Genomic DNA, 21,764 nt, shown 5'->3' with positions numbered 1-21,764 from the left:
TGAGTCAGGTTGTACATTTAGCCTTTTAGTTAATACACAGTTCCTATATAGTCCAGGCATTTTACGCAAATATGTGGGTCAACCTCACACTAATTGCAACAAAACCAAACTCAACTGATTTTGTATCCACAATATGTCCTCAATGAAGGAAAAAAAGTGTTAAGGAAATGTATGAAGGGAAAGTTTTGAAAATGACCTAAATATGATGGTAGCCTATGGAAGCCTATGGAAGCCTTTTTTTTTTTTTTTTTAATGTGCCATAAATCTCATCACTTATATCCTGTATGTGTTTTTTGCTTCAAGGAGAAAATAAAAAAAATGAAAAAAAATGAAAAAATAAATAAATAAATAAACGTTTTTGGTAGCATCATATGGGTCATTTTCAAAAATTTCCCTTCATACATTTCCTTAACACTTTTTTTCCTTCATTGAGGACATATTGAGGATACAAAATCAGTTGAGTTTGGTTTTGTTGCAATTAGTGTGAGGTCAAGTGACATTTTTACTGGACTAATAGGTCATTGGATTCCCACAAAACTGGGATAGAATTTCAGAGGTGCATTTGAGATGGGGAATGTTAGAGAATTTCATTGTGAAGGTCAGTGGTTCTCAAATGGGGGTCCTTGAGGGGGTTCCAGGGGGTCCACAGCCAAAAGGGGGGTACATTATTTTCACTATAATTCCATTCATAAGTAACACAATGACTATTTTGGTCATGGGTTTTATACACTTTCTGTAATAAAACATCTAAAAGCATCAATCTTATTATCATATGGGGGACCGTGGGACAAAATCCTATCAAATGGGGTCCGTGGTCTAATCTTTGGCAGTTTAGGGGTCCCTCATGTGAAAAGATTTGAGAACCACTGGTGTAGGTTATTGGGGTTTGAGTATTTTGATGAAACGGTGCCACCTGGTGTTTAACAAACATTAACCAGGTAGTTGCCATGAGATTATTATTATTTTTTACAAAATTCGGTAACACCTTAGATTACAGCATGCAACGTACAGCATAATTACTCCTCTTGAGTTACGGTGTAATCTTGCAGCCTACTAACGGTGTACCAGTAGCCTACATTACAGTACGTAGCCTACCAATACATAGGCTACTTATCTGTAGGTACAGGGAAACGAATGTCAAGTTATGGAATAAGCGGGTAACAATTCTTACAAATAACTTGTACTGTAGTGTTTTTATTTTATTTTTTACTACCAGTTACCTATTCTGTTATTACAGGGTATCAGCGTATGTATGACCTACCAAGCAATCATCTGGAAATCTAGGAGGAATTTATACTGTAGTTATTTAACTACTGGCAGGTAGCTACAGTATCACCATAAAACTCGGGGAAAATCTGGACGTTTCAGGGAAGATGGAGTGATGATTTCTGCAGCACGTCTCTTCCATCAATAATTAATAACAGTAGTTAGTTGGTTCACAATGACAGGGGAGAGAGACCATTCAAACACCCATGTAGAGTTAGTAGTTACATCATACTGCCAGTAGATGGTGCTAAGTCATCAGCTTTCCTCTTCAGAAACAGAAAGGGCAGCTTGTTGAATCATCAGCCACTGATTAAAACGCTTCTACCCCCAAGCTATGCTTACTGTGCCTTTACTTTCCTATCATCAACACACTGTCTACACACACACACACACACACACACACACACACACACACACACACACACACACACAAACACACACACACACACACACACACACACACACACAAACACACACACACCCCCCCCCCACACACACACACACACACACCCACACACACACACACACACTAAGTATATATATATATATATACACACACACACACACACACACACACACACACACTAAGTATATATATATATATATACACACACACTCACACACACACACACACACACACACACACACACACACACACACACACACACACACACACACTAAGGATATATATATACATATACACACACACACACACACACACACACACACTAAGGATATATATATGTATATATATATATATATATATATATACACACACACCCACACACACACACACACACACACACACACACACACATATACAGCAGTTCTATATTGCACAAGAGACATTACTGAATGTAAAATAGAAACCAATGAATAGAGTTGCCAATAACATAAGTGGCATTCAACCTGTTATTAAGCAAGACATAATCTACTTGATCTGATCTTTAGAGCATCTAAAAACAAACTGCTGGCTTTGTTTGCGTTGACTCTGTAAACAGTTCTAAATAATGGCCACGAGCAGCCAGCATGCTGTCCATTCAGGATCTTCCATTAGAAACTAGCTTCAAAGTTTGAGAAGCATCATACACGCATAACCTCCTAATCTTTTAATAGGGTGAGTGGATTTATTAATGCCATTAAAAAGTTGCCTATGGGAAAGATAGATTGGGGAAGAGAAAGCAGAAAATCAGAAGGGAGGCAGCGCAAGATGTAAAACACGCCTTATCTTTTATTAAATCAAAGAATATATCATAGTATTCTAGTATCGCCTGTTATCCTGCAGTTAGAGAATCTCTTAAGCATACCATGCAAAGCCATTCAACATTTGCAAGACCTTTAAAATTCGATGGCAGGAAGCAGCCAACTCCTCGTAGAAGGAGCAGTTTACAGCCTTAACTGCTTCCCGGGATGAGAGCCTCCATACTTGCTACTGCGTACTGCGAGTACTCCTCTCTCATGTCTGTCAACTGCCCAGAGGGTCATCCTCGTGACACAGAGGGTCATCCTCGTGACACAGAGGGTCATCCTCGTGACACAGAGGGTCATCCTCGTGACACAGAGGTTCATCCTCGTGACACAGAGGGTCATCCTCGTCACACAGAGGGTCATCCTCGTGACACCGAGGGTCATCCTCGTGACACCGAGGGTCATCCTCGTGACACAGAGAGGGTCATCCTCGTGACACAGAGGGTCATCCTCGTGACACCGAGGTTCATCCTCGTGACACAGAGGTTCATCCTCGTGACACAGAGAGGGTCATCCTCGTGACACAGAGGGTCATCCTCGTGACACCGAGGGCCATCCTCGTGACACCGAGGGCCATCCTCGTGACACAGAGGGTCATCCTCGTGACACAGAGGGTCATCCTCGTGACACAGAGGGTCATCCTCGTGACACCGAGGGCCATCCTCGTGACACAGAGGGTCATCCTCGTGACACAGAGGGTCATCCTCGTGACACCGAGGGCCATCCTCGTGACACAGAGGGCCATCCTCGTGACACCGAGGTTCATCCTCGTGACACAGAGGGTCATCCTCGTGACACCGAGGTTCATCCTCGTGACACAGAGGGCCATCCTCGTGACACCGAGGGTCATCCTCGTGACACAGAGGGTCATCCTCGTGACACAGAGGGTCATCCTCGTGACACCGAGGGCCATCCTCGTAACACCGAGGGCCATCCTCGTGACACAGAGGGTCATCCTCGTGACACCGAGGGGAAACGTGGAGTAGTTAGTGTGGCAGTATAGCCAGAGGGTAGTAGTGTTCGTAAAGGGCCCGTGATCTGCACAGATTTCTGTGTTTACCTTATCGATGCTGCTGTGTGAAAACCTGGCACGTCCAATAATGATGTTTTCATGTTTAAATGTCACGAAACATACAGTATTACAAAGGAGTTTCAAATGTACATATAGTCCTGAGTCGATTTGTTTACTCTAGGTCCCTGAGACCCATTGTGCTGTTTCAGAAATGCATCGGTGTTGATGGAGAGATCACTCAATTGACCCGAACATGACGTTTTACATTTTACCTGACATTTTTTTAGAGAGCAATTTCTTGGAATATTCTTTAACGTCTCCTTTAACGTGTTGAGGACTCGTATCACACGACTCCTCCTCCTCCTCCTCCTGAGCTGGCAACTTGCTCGACCTGACCAGAATAAACCACCGATGAGTCACCTGGAAGTCACCTCGCCATAGCCTCACAATCTGGCGCTGCACTGAGCCTACAACTGTCGTCCGCCATTTTTCCTTCCTTATGGCTTCATGGGCAAAGTCAAGTGCTGACTGAAAAGCACTGGCGGCTACGTACCCACTGTGCTTTACCATCATGTCCAATGATTCCGATATGAAACCGGGAATAAATTACATAACTCCTCTAAGGCCGTCTTTGATATATATGTTCAATATATTTTTGTGTGTGTAACCATCATATTCAGCAGAGTCAAATGTAAAATACATCCTCTTTCAATAAAAAACAACAACAACCCCACCCTTCCCCTACTTAGAAAATCCACATTGAGATCAAGACTGAGGGTTAACACTGAAACAACGGACAGTTAGCAACGACGACACTGGATTATACAAGACTATCATTAGCACACTGGTAGAACATAGTAGTACACACACCTCATCAATACTGAACACAGAAGGAGTGAGTCTTAATACACATGTATATAGCTATATTATATATAGGAAGGCAGATTTGCGTTGGAGACAAAGCCAGTCTTCTCCACTACAGTATATTATGAGGACCCGTCACAATGAAGCACTTAGTATGTCTCCATACAGAACTGCAACTTGTGCTGTGAGCGACAACAGCCCAGAGGCAAAGTAGCCTCCCACATAGCTACAGCAGAGTCTAGCCTGGTGGACTTTGGGGTTACTACAGGGCAAAACACATGCTATTCCTCTTGAGATCCTGTTACACCCCCACAATCTCTGCCCCAATAAGAGTTTCTTACTTTTCACAAGGTTTGAGCAATTTCATTTTTTTTTTTGTCCCTGACATGCTGCCGTAGGGGCTTGAACCCTGAGGTGATGTTCGACTGAAGAGCGGCCCATTAACGTCACTCTGTTGACAGCACATGAGGATCTGAAGATGCTATATTCTTCAGGGCAAATCTCAGGGTTTAATAAGGCTGCGAAAAGTGGACAGATTCCTCCCCAATTGTGATCATTACCAGCTCTGAAATGTGCCATCATTTGTGTCTAGTATTTCCGGCGCTCTAGTTGTCCACCTGATATTCCTTGGTGTCAGTGTGAGACTAGTGGAATGCTTCACACACACCGCCTCTCTGATACGCGTGACTTCCTTTTCTCACCCGCGCGCAGGAGAAGCTGCAATGCACACCCTAACTGCTCTATCAATCCAAACAAACTGTTCCAATTTCACATAAAAACCTATCGCCCATCCAGGCTGTGTACATATTCATAATTTGAGAGCTAAATTGGCCGCATCAAATGGGCAAAGTCCAAGAGAGTGCATGTGATATTTTCTTTCCATAACTGCCCACAATTGACTCAAGCATTGCTGGAACTGGAACACCTAACAGCGTGTTAAACTGTCATTAAAACACTTCAGCCAGATGACTCCATAGGAAAAGACATTGGGGTTCCTTGGTGAGCTCCAGCCATTTCCCCTCATAAGCAAATTACAGACTACTTAAAGGGCATCACACTCATTTCGGAATAATTGCGTTTGAATTGAAGTGAGGGGCATGCCTGACAGTAATGACAGGAGATACACAAAGCAAACACATCCAGGTTGAATGGAGGCTGTGTGTATGATAATGATGTACACAGAGCCAGAGAGGATGGCTTTGTGAGGTTGATGACTCAGAACGTGTCCGTCCGCTCGTGCTCAGAGAGACAAAGGACACGGCAGCAGGAAGCCTCGTCCCATCAAAAGATGCGATTAACATGTCATCGTGACCGGGCCTTGTTATGTTTGTGTCATGAAAGGAGAAACCCGGCACGGCGTAATAATGAAATCACTGCTCCAAACCCAGTTAATTCAATATGCGGCTGCATACGTTTGGATGGTGAATTCAATTCATAATCAGATTCAATAACGAGCTCTCTGCTGGAGAAAGCAAGGGATCTCCTGAAGGCAACGATCACGGATTCCCCCGTGGTGCGACAGAGACGACCTCTGAAATCATGGTCCAGCTCTCTCCTCTCAGGTTCATCAATAGCCTATTATTCCTAGGCATCATCTTTCTGGTTATGTAATCTGGCAGAGTCTCTATGTTGACCTGCTGTTTAAGATGTATATCGCATTCTACCTACCACAAGGCAAGATGGCTATATCTTAAAATCATTGTTATGTTGTCAGGAATGATTCTTTAAAGCGAAATGTGAGAAGATCAAATACTTACGGTAAATCTACTACACAGCGTATGTTTTTTTTGGAATACACAAAGACGTATGCTTTTTGTGAACAATGTACATTAAATACATCAGGCATTGGGAGGGGCACCATTTACACACAGGAAGAAACATACATCTGGGAGTGCTTAGAATTGGCTTGATATTTAAAGTGATAATACGGAAGATTTTCATGTAAATAAACGTCTGTTAAGTCACTATCTATGGTAACACTTTACAATAAGGGTACATTAATTAAGGGTTAATTAATGCTTAATAAGCATTAATTAACAGGGTTAGTAAACCTTAGTAAGCATTAATTAACCCTTAATTAATGTACCCTTATTGTAAAGTGTTACCCACTATTTATCTGATAGTGACTTAACACAATGGTGATTGAGCCTATGGCCCATTGATGGAAGCCTTTGCATTTTCAGTATTGCAGCATTTATGAACTTGGTGTCTGTGGTGATACAGGGTGGGCGGAGCTAACACAATAGACTCACTCTGATAGGTTACTGTAGGTTCACAGGGTGGGCGGAGCTAACACAATAGACTCACTCTGATAGGTTACTGTAGGTTCACAGGGTGGGCGGAGCTAACACAATAGACTCACTCTGTAGGTTACTGTAGGTTCACAGGGTGGGCGGAGCTAACACAATAGACTCACTCTGCAGGTTACTGTAGGTTCACAGGGTGGGCGGAGCTAACACAATAGACTCACTCTGATAGGTTACTGTAGGTTCCTGACAACTCTTGTGTGAAGTAGGATAACAAGCTACTTTTTTCCGGTCTCTGCTCGCATCACGGGTGGTTACTATGGCCGAACAAACTGAGTAATGTCACATAATAACACTGTTTGGATCTGACCTGTAATCACCGCTTATCGCCAATAGGTGTCACCCAACAGAACAAAACTGAAATCTTCCATATTATCGCTTTAACTTCCGGGGGAATATGATGACGAAAAAATAAATGTTATGTGTTGGCCAAGACGAGGAGTCACGCTCTGCAGTGTGTGGCACAGGACCTCAGTGGACTTGTAACAAACAGAAGAGTATTTCTCTTTGTGTCTCACCTGTCTGTATACAGAGTCCAGACAATATGTCGACAATCAGTCAAAACAAAATACTTCTCTCCATCTACTACTGTGAATCTAGTGGACACATTCCATGCTTCGTATTCTGTGTAAGGCTTCAAAAGTGTCTTTTGAGTTATAAGTACAGGAGATGTGCAATAACTAAGAGGCAACTATTTTTGACCAATCATTCATTATAAACAATCCCAATTTCTTTGCGTTTGTTTTGCAATTTGATACATCCATTTAAATTGACCCCTTAACATATTAGCAAATGGGGGAAAATAGAGCTCTATCATTAAAGACAGACAATATGAATATAGATACATGGATGGAGCAAACTGACAAACTATTTCTAACTGAGTGCAACTGTGAATATGTATCAGGAGTAGAGTGAAAATGACCAGTGATGTATATATTTTTTTTTATATATATAGTGGTTGTGTTACCATTATCTCAATGTCAATGACTAAATATCCTGTTGAGAAAGATCCACGTTAGCTTTACCCCACTCACACAGGTTTTCTTTGTCCTGGATGTCATATAATGTTAGTTTATGGCATGCTGCTTCTCCACGGATGAGTCAAAGATAATGATGAATTATTAATAACCTGGTGCTAGTGGTCTGTCTGTCTGTCTGTCTAACTCTCTGTCCATGTGTTGTTGGTAGAGGAGGGGTAAATATATACTTAGTGCTCTAATAAGACTCAATCTAGTCTAGTCCTTGTAATAAATATAATTGTGAGTCAGCAAGGCTCATGCTCAAGATTTGAATAACTGTCATGTGTTGAACTATGTTCTTTTTCCGATCAGATTTCAATCTAACTGTGCATCATTGTATCACATTTCTGCCCCCTTTAGCAATCTACTGTATCACTTCCTGAGTACTGATATCCAACTCTCGTGTAACTCTCATAAGACTCGTCTCCACTGTCCCACGTCCACTGCTGTTCTTTCACAGTATAAATAAGTGCTACAGATTCAAATGCTGGAAAAGTCCCGTTTATCGTCCTTGTCGACGACGACAACAACAACACAGTTCATGTAGTACTCCACCTGTCAGCAACTACAGACAAACACGTTCTCCCTCTGCTCCTCTCTCCTTCAAAGTCCCAGTCACAGTTAAGAGTTTCATATGGCTCACGTTAGACCACCATGGGAGTGTCTGAGAAGTAGGAGCTGACCGACTCCGCTACCGACTTCTTCCTCCGCCCCTTCCCCAGCGGGCCGGCCTCCCCCTCCTCCTCCTCGTCGGGGTCGTCGTCCTCGTCCTCCTCGTCGGCGCCGTTGCGGCTCAGCTTGCCGTTCTGGCCCTGCAGCTCCTTGGAGTCTATGAAGGCCACGTGCCTGTTGGGCTCGGCCTTGAGCGGCGGGTCGTCGTGGGTGGGCGTCACGCTCAGCATGGACGAGTGGATGCTGTCCTCGCCCTGCGCCGCCTTGTCCTTGCCGGGGCAGCAGAAGCACCGGCACGGCGTCAGGTACAGGTAGATGAGCACCAGCACCACGCTGGACAGGCAGCCCACCAGCGTGGTGTAGGCCGTGTTCAGGGCCTCCCCGTTCCCGTCCATGGTGTAGTTGTGGACCTTCAGCGCCACGTAGAGCGTCTCGTTGATGGCCGCGCTCACCGCGACGCAAGTGTACGTCCCGCCGTCCTCGCGCCTCACCGGACTGATCCGGAGACTCCCATCCGGTAAGACCTTGGCCGTCTGGTTGCTTCCGGGCGTCACCGGCACATTGCCGGGCATCAGCCAGGTCTTTGACATGGCCCTGTGTTTGGTGTCACACCGGAGGGTGAGCGTCTGCTCCAGGAAAGCCTCTTCGTCTGCCTCCTTGAAGGTGCTGCAGTTTAGAAACTCGCCGGTGAGTTCAAAGACACCCACTTGTTTTTTTTGCGGGCCGGACAAAACGCACGTGTAGTCGTCCTTAAAGTCCAGGGCGGAGTTGAGCTTCCGGATGTGCCAGTGAGCCAGGAGGCTGTAGAGATCACAGTCACACAGCAGAGGGTTGCTATGGAAGTAGAGGCCATTTTTAATCCAGGCAGGCAGCGCCCGGAGCTCGTCGAGAGGTAAGACCTTGATCTTGTTGGCGGAGACGTCCAGGAGGCTGAGCTTCTCCGGGCGGGACCTGTCCCTGACCAGCTCCGCGGGGAAGCGGGAGATTTGGTTCTGGCTCAGGTAGAGCTTCTGAAGGTTGCCCATGGTGGCGAAGGCAGAGCGGTCGATCTGGGAAATGCGGTTGTTGTAGAGCAAGAGGACCTCCAGGTTGGTCAGAGGCTCAAAGATGAACTCATCCAGGTGCCGCAAGTTGTTGGAGGACAGGTCCAAGTAGCGCAGCTGCTTGACGTGCGTGAAAGCCTCCGAGGAGACGAAGTGGAGACCGTTGTGGCTGAGCAGGAGGTTGTGGAGCTTCAGCAGCTTGACCGGCGTCCACTCCGCTGGCAGTCGCGCTAACTCATTATAGCTGAGGTCCAGCACGGCGGTGTAGAGCGGCAGGCCCAGAGGAACCGCGCTCAAATTCATCTTGGAGCAGCTCACGATGTTGGAGGCGCAGATGCAGGTCTTGTGGCAGTTGAGGGTGGTGGCCGCCGCCCCCGGGAGCCAGAGGAGCGCCGTGCAGAGCGCGAGGAAGAGGGCCCATCTCAGACGGTTCCTCAGGACAGGTAACGTTTCCAACAGGCTATTATCACCTGTTCTGCTGCTGAGAGGCCACAACAACATGCTCGCAGACTGGATCTCAATTCAAGGAGGAGGAGTTCACTACCACCCCGCTCTCAGAACACTGCATGGGACTGCAGCTGGACGCTCTCAGGCATTGCTAACTGGAGGCTGTAACGAAAGAGAACACTGGCGATGAATAAACATTGCTATTGCTATACAAGTTAATATCATGCCTTGGAGACACACACACACACACACACACGCCTATCTATATTCCAAGATGCATGCAATCTCTCTCTGACTTTCTCCCTTGCTCACACGCATATAACTTCCCCTATACTTGACACTGCATGTCTTCCCAACAAAAATACAAACCCACGCATCCCCCCTATAGGCACGCTCAACTCATGCGCATTCCCACTCCTACAGGACAATGCATTGACTTTATTTTTCTCTCCACTTTTCTCTCCAAACTACTCCCTCACGCACGTACGCACGCACGCACACACACACACACACACACACGGGCACACACACACACACACACACACACACACACACACACACACGAGTATACAAACACATTACAGACCCCAGTAAGAATAGCTGTAGTAGCATTTGCTGCAGCCAGTGGGGATCCTAATAAAAGAAAATAAACACAACCGATATAGAACAAAGACATGGGAGGGGGGGGGGTAGATAAATAAAGCGTTTAATCATGCAACAGTTTAGGTTAGTGTGCCAGCCTGTCATGTTCTTCTTCTTGTCCATGTATTTGTGGAGAGCGATGTGAATGTTGCATTGCACCATTCTTCTCTCCGAAAGCAAGAGATCACTCCATGAGTAAATGTGATCTGGAGAGGGAGATGATGGAGAAGAAGGCAACGCGGAGGACAGCCACCTACCTTCAGTCTGGATGCAGCAATCTCCGATTTCATTCAAAATAGCTCCTCGTCTGTTGACAGTTTTGTAAGCAAGCAGTCCCCCCCCAGTAAGTCACTCACTGTGTCTGTGTGTCTACTGTAAGGACAACAACGATGCAGGGACGCCAAATAATCCTGGTCCACACACGCGGCGGCGTCCAATAGCCTACCCCGGTGCAAAATTATACGCAAAAGATTATAAAGATCAGACAACAGACGTCTGACAAAACAAAACTACTGCCACTGACCTATTATTAGACTGGGTTGTAATCAAGTGCTTAATTGCTATATTGCTCTACACACGCGGTCCTGCGTCCGTCTTCTATCTGCGGAGGATCGGCGCATTTTGAGCAGGAGGAGCGACTCCTGGCCAGTCTCATCAGCAGCCATGGAGATACAGTAATTGAGCAGGGGCAGTCCTAACCGGAAAGACTCCCCGTGGCTTCTCTTGCTACAGTGTTGCTGCTGCTGCTGCAGTGAGGAGAGGAGAGGAGAGGAGAGGAGAGGAGAGGAGAGGAGAGGAGAGGAGAGGAGAGGAGAGGAGAGGAGAGGAGAGGAGAGGAGAGGAGAGGAGAGAGGAGAGGAGAGGAGGGGAGATGAGAGGAGAGAAGAGAGGAGAGGAGAGGAAGAGGAGAGGAGATGAGAGGAGAGGAGAGGAGGAGAGGAGAGGAGAGGAGAGAGGAGAGGAGAGGAGAGGAGAGGAGAGGAGAGGAGAGGAGAGGAGAGGAGAGGAGAGGAGAGGAGAGGCTGCCAGCTTCTGAATGAAATGAAATGAATGATGTCATGAATAGGATAGTTTACCAAGTAGGCTGATGATGATATTGATAACCATTCCTCAATTACCGTTATTGAGTGTTTTGTTGTATCTAAATTATTTAGGCCTACGTGACACGTCTTGTTCTATTATTATGATTGGCTCCCCTAAATGGATTTGGCAATGTCATTGGTCAAACAAATCGATGCAGCTCGTAATGCCATTTCACCCCTGATTGACAAGTTGTTTGTTGATTGAATTAAGTGCTAGAAATTATTTTCTGGAGACGATGCGCCATGGGTGCACTTTGTGTGTGTGTGTGTGTGTGTGTGTGTGTGTGTGTGTGTGTGTGACCAAACTCAAACGTCATGCCACGTCATCCACATCATCACTCAGTGGGTATGACATCACTTGACGATTGTGAGGCATGACATGAGATCATCAGTGGTTATGACATCATCCTTAGTTAATGTCACTCAGTGTTTTCCAGCTGACCCTTGCTCCACTGCCCGGCGCTGACCTCGATCGTCTCTGTCAGGAATTGACTGCCCTCCTGGTCAGTAGGCCTTCAGTCTAAAGCCCTCAGGTATGTCTGGGTTGACGATGACTGCTTGACCTGAACAAAGCACGATACATCCTCACTAGGCCGTTTTGCATGAACGGAGTAGAATAAGATTCTGTACACACAGGTCCTTCTCTCACCGTCCATACAGCTCCCCTGACAACCAGATATTTCAATCAGAGACACATTTCTAGAATGACAATGATTTATTAAATGATTCGATACATGAGCCTGTAGGCACATTCAATTATATTTGCCGATAAGACTCCGTCATGACGTCAGCTTGATAATGACGTCATGATCAGCAGGGGTCGAGCAGGCAGGAGTAGGATTGAATATCCCCCCTGTGGAGTCTAGACCTGGTGGTGGTGAAGGTGGTCTTGGTGTTGCTGGAGAAGGCTTCTGAATCTGAAGACCTCGGAGAGGACTGGAGGAGAATGGGGTGGAGGAGGGACGCAGGAACGTACTGAAAACCCAGCAGACCACACACAGAGAAAAGGTGCTTTTAGCTTTGACAGCTATATGATGATAGGCTGAATGGAAAGATGCGTCTTACTCGGATTGGTTTAATCTAAATGTTACCGCCCACGTACAGTGACGCTGGATAGAAGCGGGAAAAGGGTTGATTGATGACGTGGTGGTATGAATGAGTGGGCGTGACAACTAAAGTTCTCCTTAGGAGAGTGAATAAATCGAGAGTGAATTAATGACAACTGACATGTCTCATCTTTAAGAATTTGCGGGAAAGGAGTGATTGATGACGAGGGGTGCGACAACTAGAGGGTTTCTCCTAGGAGAATAATTAAATGGAGAGTGAATGACAACTAACAGGTCTCATCTTATAGAATTTTCGCTAAGCTTCATATGACCATTCACCTACAGTTCTACACTGTGCATGCCAGTTGGCATGGCAGCAAGCTGGGTGTTTAGTGTGCATAAGAATTTTTATTATTTTATTTTACAGCGGCAACTGCTCCCTAATGATGTCACTCAGTATCAGGTATCGTGACAGTTTGTGGACCAACTGATCGACCAACCAACCAACAGAGTGACTTATAGAGCTGCTGCCCAGCTATGCTGGTCGCAGCTAAAAATATGCACATATGCACACGCATATGCACACGCAGTTCTCAGAAACGCTATAGTTTTTTAAGTGGTGCAGCCACTTCTATAAGTGACTATGTGTGTCCGTGTGTGACTGTGACTGTGACACACACACACACACACACACACACACACACACACAAACACACACACACACATACACACTCTCACACACACACACACACACACACACACACACACACACACACACACACATACACACACACACACAACAACCAGACACACACACACACACATACATGTGACATGTGTGCCAGAATGGACATGCATGTCACTTATAGAAGTGGCTTCACTGTTCTGGCACGGGATGAGCATGTGTGTCACACGGCTGGACACACACACACACACCACAACCAGACACACTCCACAACCACACACACACACGCCCCAAAACCAGACACACACACACATGTGCATGGCATGCCCTTATCAGTGATGTCACTCGGGCTGACATCATCAGTGATATAACTGATGACATCTCTCACTGATGACATCACAATTGCTTGAGTGACATCTTTGATGACATCCTCACTGACATCATCCCCAAGGTGGCTGCTGGCCTAAATCTGGCTCTGTCTGAAGCTGACTGACTGACTCACAACCCTGAGGACAAATGACGTCATCAGTGGCCAGCAGCCAGCTGCCTAGCAATATTGCCAGGCAGCCATATGACAGATGATGTCATCAGTGGTGTCATCAGCATGTGTGTTACATGCTACTTGGTATATAACGAATTTGCGCATGTTTATGTAAGATTTTGGCTACGGTGTGACTGGCAAGGTGCCCAGGTGGTTGAATGTGCTAGAAATACCTGCATGTTGAATGTGGCCAACATTTCTCTCTTCTCTTCCAGTGTAGCCATTGGCAACTGAATATGTTGGCTACATGTTAACTGCTGCTATTTTCTATTTCCTCACCATATTCACCTTATGTTCCAATGCAGGGGTCAGCCAATTACTTCCTATTATGTTGACACTTCCTGTGACAGCACAGTACTTATATTGTGTTCATTATTATCAGCATTATCGGCCTCTAGAATCATCGGCCACTCAATGTGAAATTGCAGCCAGTGAGTCAGACTAGGTTTGAGCAGGTAAAACAGGCGGCGTTTTGAACAGCAAGTCGTAACACAACTGGGTCAAGTGGGCGGGGCTACATAAGGTGAAAACTGTACCTTGGTTCCCATTCATAAAATGGGTTATCTTTTGTTGATGAATGCCTAGAATGAGCAATCGGCTGTAGATTTGTTTTTAGTCAGATAAACTGGTGGTTCGCCTGTAGTTCAATAGTAAAAAAAATACACTCGTAATAATAATAAAAAACACTGGGCTGGGTGCTGGATCAAAAATACCTTGAAATGTAGTAAAGAAGTGGATTAGCAGTCCCCACACATGAAGCTCCCGTTTAAAGTTTTTTATTTTATTTTGCAAGCGTGACGTTCTGAGCCACAAAGGCTCTTCCTCCTCAGTCGCTTACTGATCAAACAGAGATTCGCCATCTTAAATACCCATAGATTACACATCACATGACAGAGCACCAGGTGGAGGTCATGCACAATCAAGTAGTCATTTAAATTTGGAAAATTACAGATATTACACAGAAAAATATATATGACATAGGCCTATGTACAGCACAAAAATAAGCTAAGCACACATGTATATAAAAAGTACGAAAATAAATATATACAATAATACATGTAGTTGCCACTTCTTTGTTCTCGACATCACAAGATTGGCATGGGGTCCTGTAACTGTAATTGAACCCTGCACACTAATCTACTGTACCTGATTAACACATGAGGTAACGCCACATTTTGCACTTAACACCATCCCTCTCCAGTGAGTTCTGAATCTCTGAGTGTTTCAAAATGCTTGATTGCTTTGGTCTAACAAAATGCTACATCAGGTTTCACAACACCGCTATGCAAAAAAAGTTACTGTATATCCAAAATGTTTCTGTTTTTACGGACTCTGTGTATGTGTCTGCACACTGCACACACACATCAGAGTGTCTCAGCTGTCTGCGCTCGGTAATGAAGCTGTAACTTAGGGATTCGAGAAACTTTCTGTTAATGCTGCAGAAACATGAAGCCACCATAATATTCTTTTGATCTCTGGGGGTGTTTAGTTGTCGACTAACCCAGGTAACCTTTGAGGGGATTTGCAGCTTAATATTCACAGCGGTGCATCACGTCATGTTGTGTATGCCTTTAACTTTTAAACATCACCCCCCCCCCCTCTCTCTCTCCACACTGCTGCAGGTCGACAGACAGGCTTCACAATGATTCATCAACCAAACTGGCTGACAGTGCAGACTCTGTTCATGTCGTTGATTATGTTTATGAGTAGGGCAAACATTGAAATGTTTTACTCAAGCGAATCCACGTGCTGCTTTTTGAGACCCGTCCCCCCCTCCCGAATTCGGCCTTGGCAAAGATGGGGCAGCTACACACACACACAAGTCTCCTCCTACCTGGGATACCTACTTCCTGCTTCAGCACTGTACCAGAGATTTTTATCCGCCATCAATTTTCCCATAGACATTTTGTAAAATGCTTGTAAAAATAGTTTTACGTGGTCAAACCAAACGGTTCAGCTATATTTAGAATCGGGAGAGACCATAGAACATTTCACTCAGACCAAAACTAAAAAACAACATTGAAAAAAACATTTTCTTTAAATCCGCATTCTTTTACGTTTTGGTCCGAGTGAAATGTTATGCGATCTCTCCTGTTTCTAAATATATCTGAACCGTTTGGTTTGAACAAGCAAAACAATATTTATAAGCATTTTACGAAATGTCTATGGGAAAATAAATGGCAGATGAAAATCTCTGGTACAGTGCTGAAGGAGGAAGTGACGTTCACTTTGGCTCTCTATACAGCATTTATGTTGGAGTTGCCTTGAGCAAATGTGTTTTGGCAGGTCAACAAAAAGCTGTCAGGGAGAGAGAAACCTTTGCAGAGTGCAGACACAACTAGCCACTAATAAGAATGGAAGCAGATTGAACTAGAACAGTGGTTCTCAAAGTGTCTGCCGATCTGGGGAGAGCCGTAAACTTCTGCCTACCAACACGAGGGTCGCAGGTTCGCGCCCCCCGTGTTATACCTCCGGCTTGATCGGGCATCCAATCCATACAGGCACGATTGGCTGTGTCTGCGGGCGGGAAGCCGGATTAGGGGTATGTGTCCTGGTCGCTGCACTAGCGCCTCCTCTGGTCGGTCGGGGCGCCTGTTCGGGGCGGAAGGGAACTGGTGGGAATAGCGTGATCCTCCCACGTGCTACGTCCTGCCGGGTGAAGCTCCCCGCTGTCAGGTGAAAACAAGCGGCTGGCAACTGCGCATGTGTCTGAGGAAGCATGGTGCTAGTCTACGGCTCTCCCCAGATCGGCAGAGGGTGGAGCAGCGACCGGGGCAGCAGGGGGGAAATTGGCCAAGTACAATTGGGGAGAAATGACACAATGACCCACAGCATCAATCCATTCCCTCCCTCCCTCCCTCCCTCTCCCTCTCCCTCTCCCTCTCCCTCTCTCTCTCTCTCTCTCTCTCTCTCTCTCTCTCTCTCTCTCAAACACCACAAAAGCCACTCAAAACTACTCATCGAGAGCAGGTGGGAAGCTAGACTGGGAGTAGAACTCAACCTGTTGCTGTAACTCTGAGTCTCAGTAAAACAAGGAGTCGGCCACAACGTCCCGTAGTAACCCAAATTAGACAAGTGTCATGTAGTAAGACAAGTGTGGGCAAATTTGGCGCCCCTAGTGGCGTGGCCTGTCTGCCCCGCCCACGCGGCGCTGGCACTGCCTGCTGCGATAGGGATAATGTTGCCTGGCAACGGCCCGGGGCCTTTCGTGGACTGTTTTCCCTCTGCGGTGGCTCTGTGGTGGCCTTGCCTTCTCTTGTTCTCCACATAACCTGCTCAGATTGGGTTTCTATAGTGCAGAAAATCACATCCACCTCGCCATGAAACACAGGCGCTGACAGACAAAACACCTATTAGCAAAAATGATGGACCTTCCTATTCCATATTGCATAGGGATGCACCGATGTGAAAATTTTGGCCGATACCGATAACCCGATATTAACATTGCCGTTATGGCCGATAACCGATATTTACTGATGTCGATATGATCTCTATAAAAACACATTTCTATGATGATAAAAAAATGTGTACATACTGAAAAACACATGTAAACATGTGTCTTTTAAAAATGAATGCATTTCTTTATTTCCAAAACATTTGGAAAAGCCCATATCATAGATTTACCACATTGTTTCCTCTCAATGTGTACATTTTTTGGCCAATACCGATAACCGATATTTCCATTGCAACATCGGACCGATTCCGATATATTAAAAAATGACTAACGTCGGCCGATACCGATATGATTGCCGATATATCGTGCATCCCTAATATTGCATCAGCATACATTGAAATATTTACGGGTAGGAAATGTCTCTTTCTCCCCCATGTACAGTATGAATGATTGAGTGGGGTCACCGGGGTAGCGTTGTTCAGAGTTCTAAAGTGGCTGCCTCTATTAAGCAGCACTTTGCAGGCAGAAAGCCCGTCCTTACCCTGAGATGACCCGATCATATTTCCCAGAATGATAATAGCTTATGGAATTATGACAGAGAGCATCTTGAAAGCCATTAACGCCCATTCCATTTCTACGAGGATTTCTGTGTCATCATCATCGCTTCATTTATAAAGCCTGATCGCACCTATGTAAATGACCTGATGTTTACATTAGCCTGTTGTCCGCGCACCACCTGGCCTTTCTGCAGGCATGGTAAACATACAGCCGACTCTCCTCTCGGAGCTGAGTGGTTTACACACAACACACAGCTGGATGCAACTAGACCCCGTGCTGACTGCACACAGCAGACCTCAGCTGGGCCCACAACCATGTGTTTTCTGTCATCAGGTTGCAATCAGATTGTGCTTGACCACTTGAAAGTACCGGTGTAAACGCCCCCAAGACACACTAGAAGACGGGTTTGCAATCTGATCGGCCAAACCACCTCCACAGGTGGTCAGGGGACGCATTGTGTTGTACACATTGAGCACAAGTGTAAATGCAATGTGTCCTCTCAATCTGGATACAGCAACTTTATGCGGATTGAGAGGACACACATTTCTGCCAACAGATCGCAATCTGATGGCAGAAAACGCGTGTTAACGCCAGGTGTAAATGGCCTCTTAGAGCTCTCGTTTCTGGCCGTACCTTTGGTTACTCTTTGGTTGGTGTCATATTCTCACCACAGTTGTAACAATGTTGGCTTTGTACAAGTAGTGTGATCGCATGGTTAAATACAAATTAATGATCACGAAACTCCAAACCGTTTGCTAAATGCTTCCAGGTGAATTTATGCTCCATTATCTCACTTGAAGGGATCAACGGGTTTGATGTCAGTTAGGTCATCCAGGTAAACCAGGTAAACCCTGGGGATCGATTGCACTGTTAATAATATATTAGGTCTAGACAAGTAGTGTTTATTGATACAGTCGCAGGGCTGAGCTACATCACGAACGATAGCTTAGTGAGGTGCTTAGCTGGTCATCAGGGATCCAGTTGCCCTTTCTTGCGATATCAGTTTCCTCTGAACCCAACAAATCTGAGTGGTGCAGAGCAAACGCATTTAAAGGGACACTTCACCAAAAAAACAACGCTGATTTATTTTGTACATGATGATGTCATCGGAAATACAACCCAATGATTCAGTGGCTTCCGATGACACCAACATATCAACTCTCAATAACTGTCAAACTAAATGAATATCTGCAAAACTATTTACAGTCTTCGTTTGTGCTATATGATCTTGTGCGAAATAAATCACCGTTGTTTTTTCTGTGAAATGCCCCCCCGGGCCTTTAACAATGACCTTTGTAGAGCCTGTGTGTCTGGAATGCTCCCGGTTTCCATGGCAACACGGATTCAGATTTTGCGTTTGATCACCTCCGACATCTGTAGCGATGGAACAAGTTCACACACAGCAGCACGCTCATGGTGGGGAAGGCCCCGCGCAACAGACGGCAACAGACGCTTCCGGGACAATCGTTGCCGTTTGTAATCGTAGCACGTCTCATTCTTCCATCGCTTAGCAACAACAGGCTGTGCTTGTGGCCGTGTGTGTCAAGAAGACCACTACTCTAAATCATGGATGAACGAACCCCCTGCAGGTGTCAGCCCACACTGCAGGCTGCTGAATCACCACAGTGGATGATGCCATCGAGGAGGAGTCGTCATGGCACTAATTGTTTTCACTCTCCAATCAAAACCCCCCGTGGCTAATGCAATTACACGCTGTGATAACTGTGTATATAATTACCTTTGTCAGGTGAAAGTGTCAAGCCGGGGGACCTGTTACGGATCTATTTAGAGCCACGTCTCTGGGACACGTTAAATCCACTCATCAAGTGCAGCCTACTGCAGAGATGGGCAAAACAAATCATGTGATTATGATGATGATGGGTTAATAATCCGAAGATAGAGAGAGGAGGAGAAAGAACAGGGGAGAGAGAGAGCAATAGAGAGAGAGAGAGAGAGAGAGAGAGAGAGAGTGAGCAGTAGAGAGAGTTATTGGCAGACAGGGCATTATCCCAGTCTATATCACTAATACCAGTTAATCCGGGCCTTAAGGCAAAGATAAAGGAGTTGATTCACGTTGCCTGTGAACGATTCTTTGCTAATTATCAGTGTGGAAAAAAACGATGATGAGCCTCTAGTGTCTCTGGGCAATAAGAGCCTTGCTGCTCCTGCTGCACCCTGGCTGCCAAGAAGACCAGGTCCACCGCAGAAGGCAAAGGGACAGGCTGGAAATAGTCTGTGACTCACGCCTCCTCCCCCTTTTAGATTCACAACCAGCATTCCTCTCTCCGGAGCACCTCATCATGTGCACAGGATGCTATCATGTCACGCCCGGGGACTCTTTCAGGGCATTCCCGCTTGGCAGCTCAGCCTCCACATAGATTTCAAATCAATCTGCGTTATATTCAATCAATCAATCAATCAATCAATCAATCAATCAATCAATCAATCAAACCTTTATTGGCAGACGCTTGGTCCATAGATGACACATACACAATTACAAAAAGCACATAAGGGCACAATAAAAGAACAAAAGTACAGTATTATATTATTACACTTCCATTTTAAGAAGAGACATAAAACATTAGTCAATTAGGTTAGAAATGTGAGGGGAATTTATGCCCGAATAGCTCTGAAACTAGAGGAGGATCTGCTATTTGTTAGAGGTTTGTTTTGCTGCCTGCATCATAAACTTCAATTTAATCCTGCCTGTTTAATTAACATGATAAGAGTTTGTTTACTGCTGGTTAGTCGCCTATAGTCGCAGCAATAACTTTAGCCTCTATAGCCTGTCTTCACTTTAACAATCTTCAGTTTTTGACTCCTACAGTATAGAGAGAGAGAGGCAAAGTGAACGTCACTTCCTGCTTCAGCACTGTACCAGAGATTTTCTTAGACATAGACATAGACATTTCGTAAAATGCTTATAAAAAGACTTTTACTTGGTCAAACCAAATGGTTCAGCTATATTTAGAAACAGGAGAGACCGCATAACATTTAACTCCAAAACGTTAAAAAAATGCGGGATTTTTTCAATGTTGTTGTTTTTTTAGTTTTGGTCCCAGTGAAATGTTCTATGGACTCTCCAGATTCTAAATATAGCTGAACCATTTGGTTTGAACAAGTAAAACAATTTTTCTAAGCATTTTACAAAATGTCTATGGGGAACAGGGGCGTTTCTACGGGTGGGCCTGGGTAGGCACAGGCCCACCCACTTCTTCCCCTGGCCCACCCAAAATAATAATAATAATAATAATAAATTAATTGGTTGTTTTCTAGAGGCAAACTTGCTGCTGCCTTGCTAGCTAATGGTTTTGTAGCTTAAAAACGCAGGGCACATCATCTCCAGAGTCTAATGCATGACGACTTCATGACATCTAGGAATTTTGCGCGCTTCCCGCGCAAAATTTCGTCATGCAATTGCCCCACCAATTTTATCCAGGCCCACCCAATTTTATCCAGGCCCACCCAATTTGATCCAGGCCCACCCATAATTGAATTTCTGCCTACGCCCCTGATGGGGAAATAAATGGCGGATGAAAATCTCTGGTACAGTGCTGAAGCAGGAAGTAGGCGGTCACTTTGCCTCTCTATATTCGGTTTTTGACTCCTACAGTATGACTGTGCTGTGGAGCCATTTTGGGAGCGTGTCAGAGAGGTCCAGACCAGAGCCCATGACATGGCAGAGAGGAGCTCCCCTCCCTCCCTCCCTCCCTCCCTCCCGCTCCTGACTGACTGTGTGCAACCCGGAGTCCCTCTCCTCATCTCTGCTAAGAGGCCATCATTCACATGCCAGACTGGGCAGGTTAGAAAGCTGACCTGCAGGGCTGGTTCTTACTATGCGTCAACACCGTGTCTGGTTCCACCACTATAGCAGCACATTGAGCCTGGATGAAGAGCTCTTGCTTACAGCTCTCCAGTCAGGAGGCAGTGCTTGTGCTC

The 21,764-nt window shown here is 45.5% G+C and overlaps 1 protein-coding gene across 1 annotated transcript; it reads right to left on the bottom strand.

Moving 5' to 3' along the window:
- Positions 1-8,359: 8,359 nt before the first annotated feature.
- On the bottom strand, positions 8,360-9,931 carry amigo1 (adhesion molecule with Ig-like domain 1; the record flags this gene model as incomplete). Its single annotated transcript, XM_083639251.1, has 1 exon — positions 8,360-9,931. One exon carries the CDS (start codon positions 9,929-9,931, stop codon positions 8,360-8,362), a length of 1,572 nt encoding a protein of 523 aa, XP_083495377.1.
- Positions 9,932-21,764: the final 11,833 nt, after the last annotated feature.

The sequence above is a fragment of the Poromitra crassiceps genome (assembly GCF_964638095.1).
Source record: "Poromitra crassiceps genome assembly, chromosome: 6".
In the NCBI taxonomy this organism is placed as follows: Eukaryota; Metazoa; Chordata; class Actinopteri; order Beryciformes; family Melamphaidae; genus Poromitra; species Poromitra crassiceps.
The sequence above is the reverse complement of the archived record's forward strand: the minus strand, read 5'-3'. Positions and strand labels throughout refer to the sequence as shown.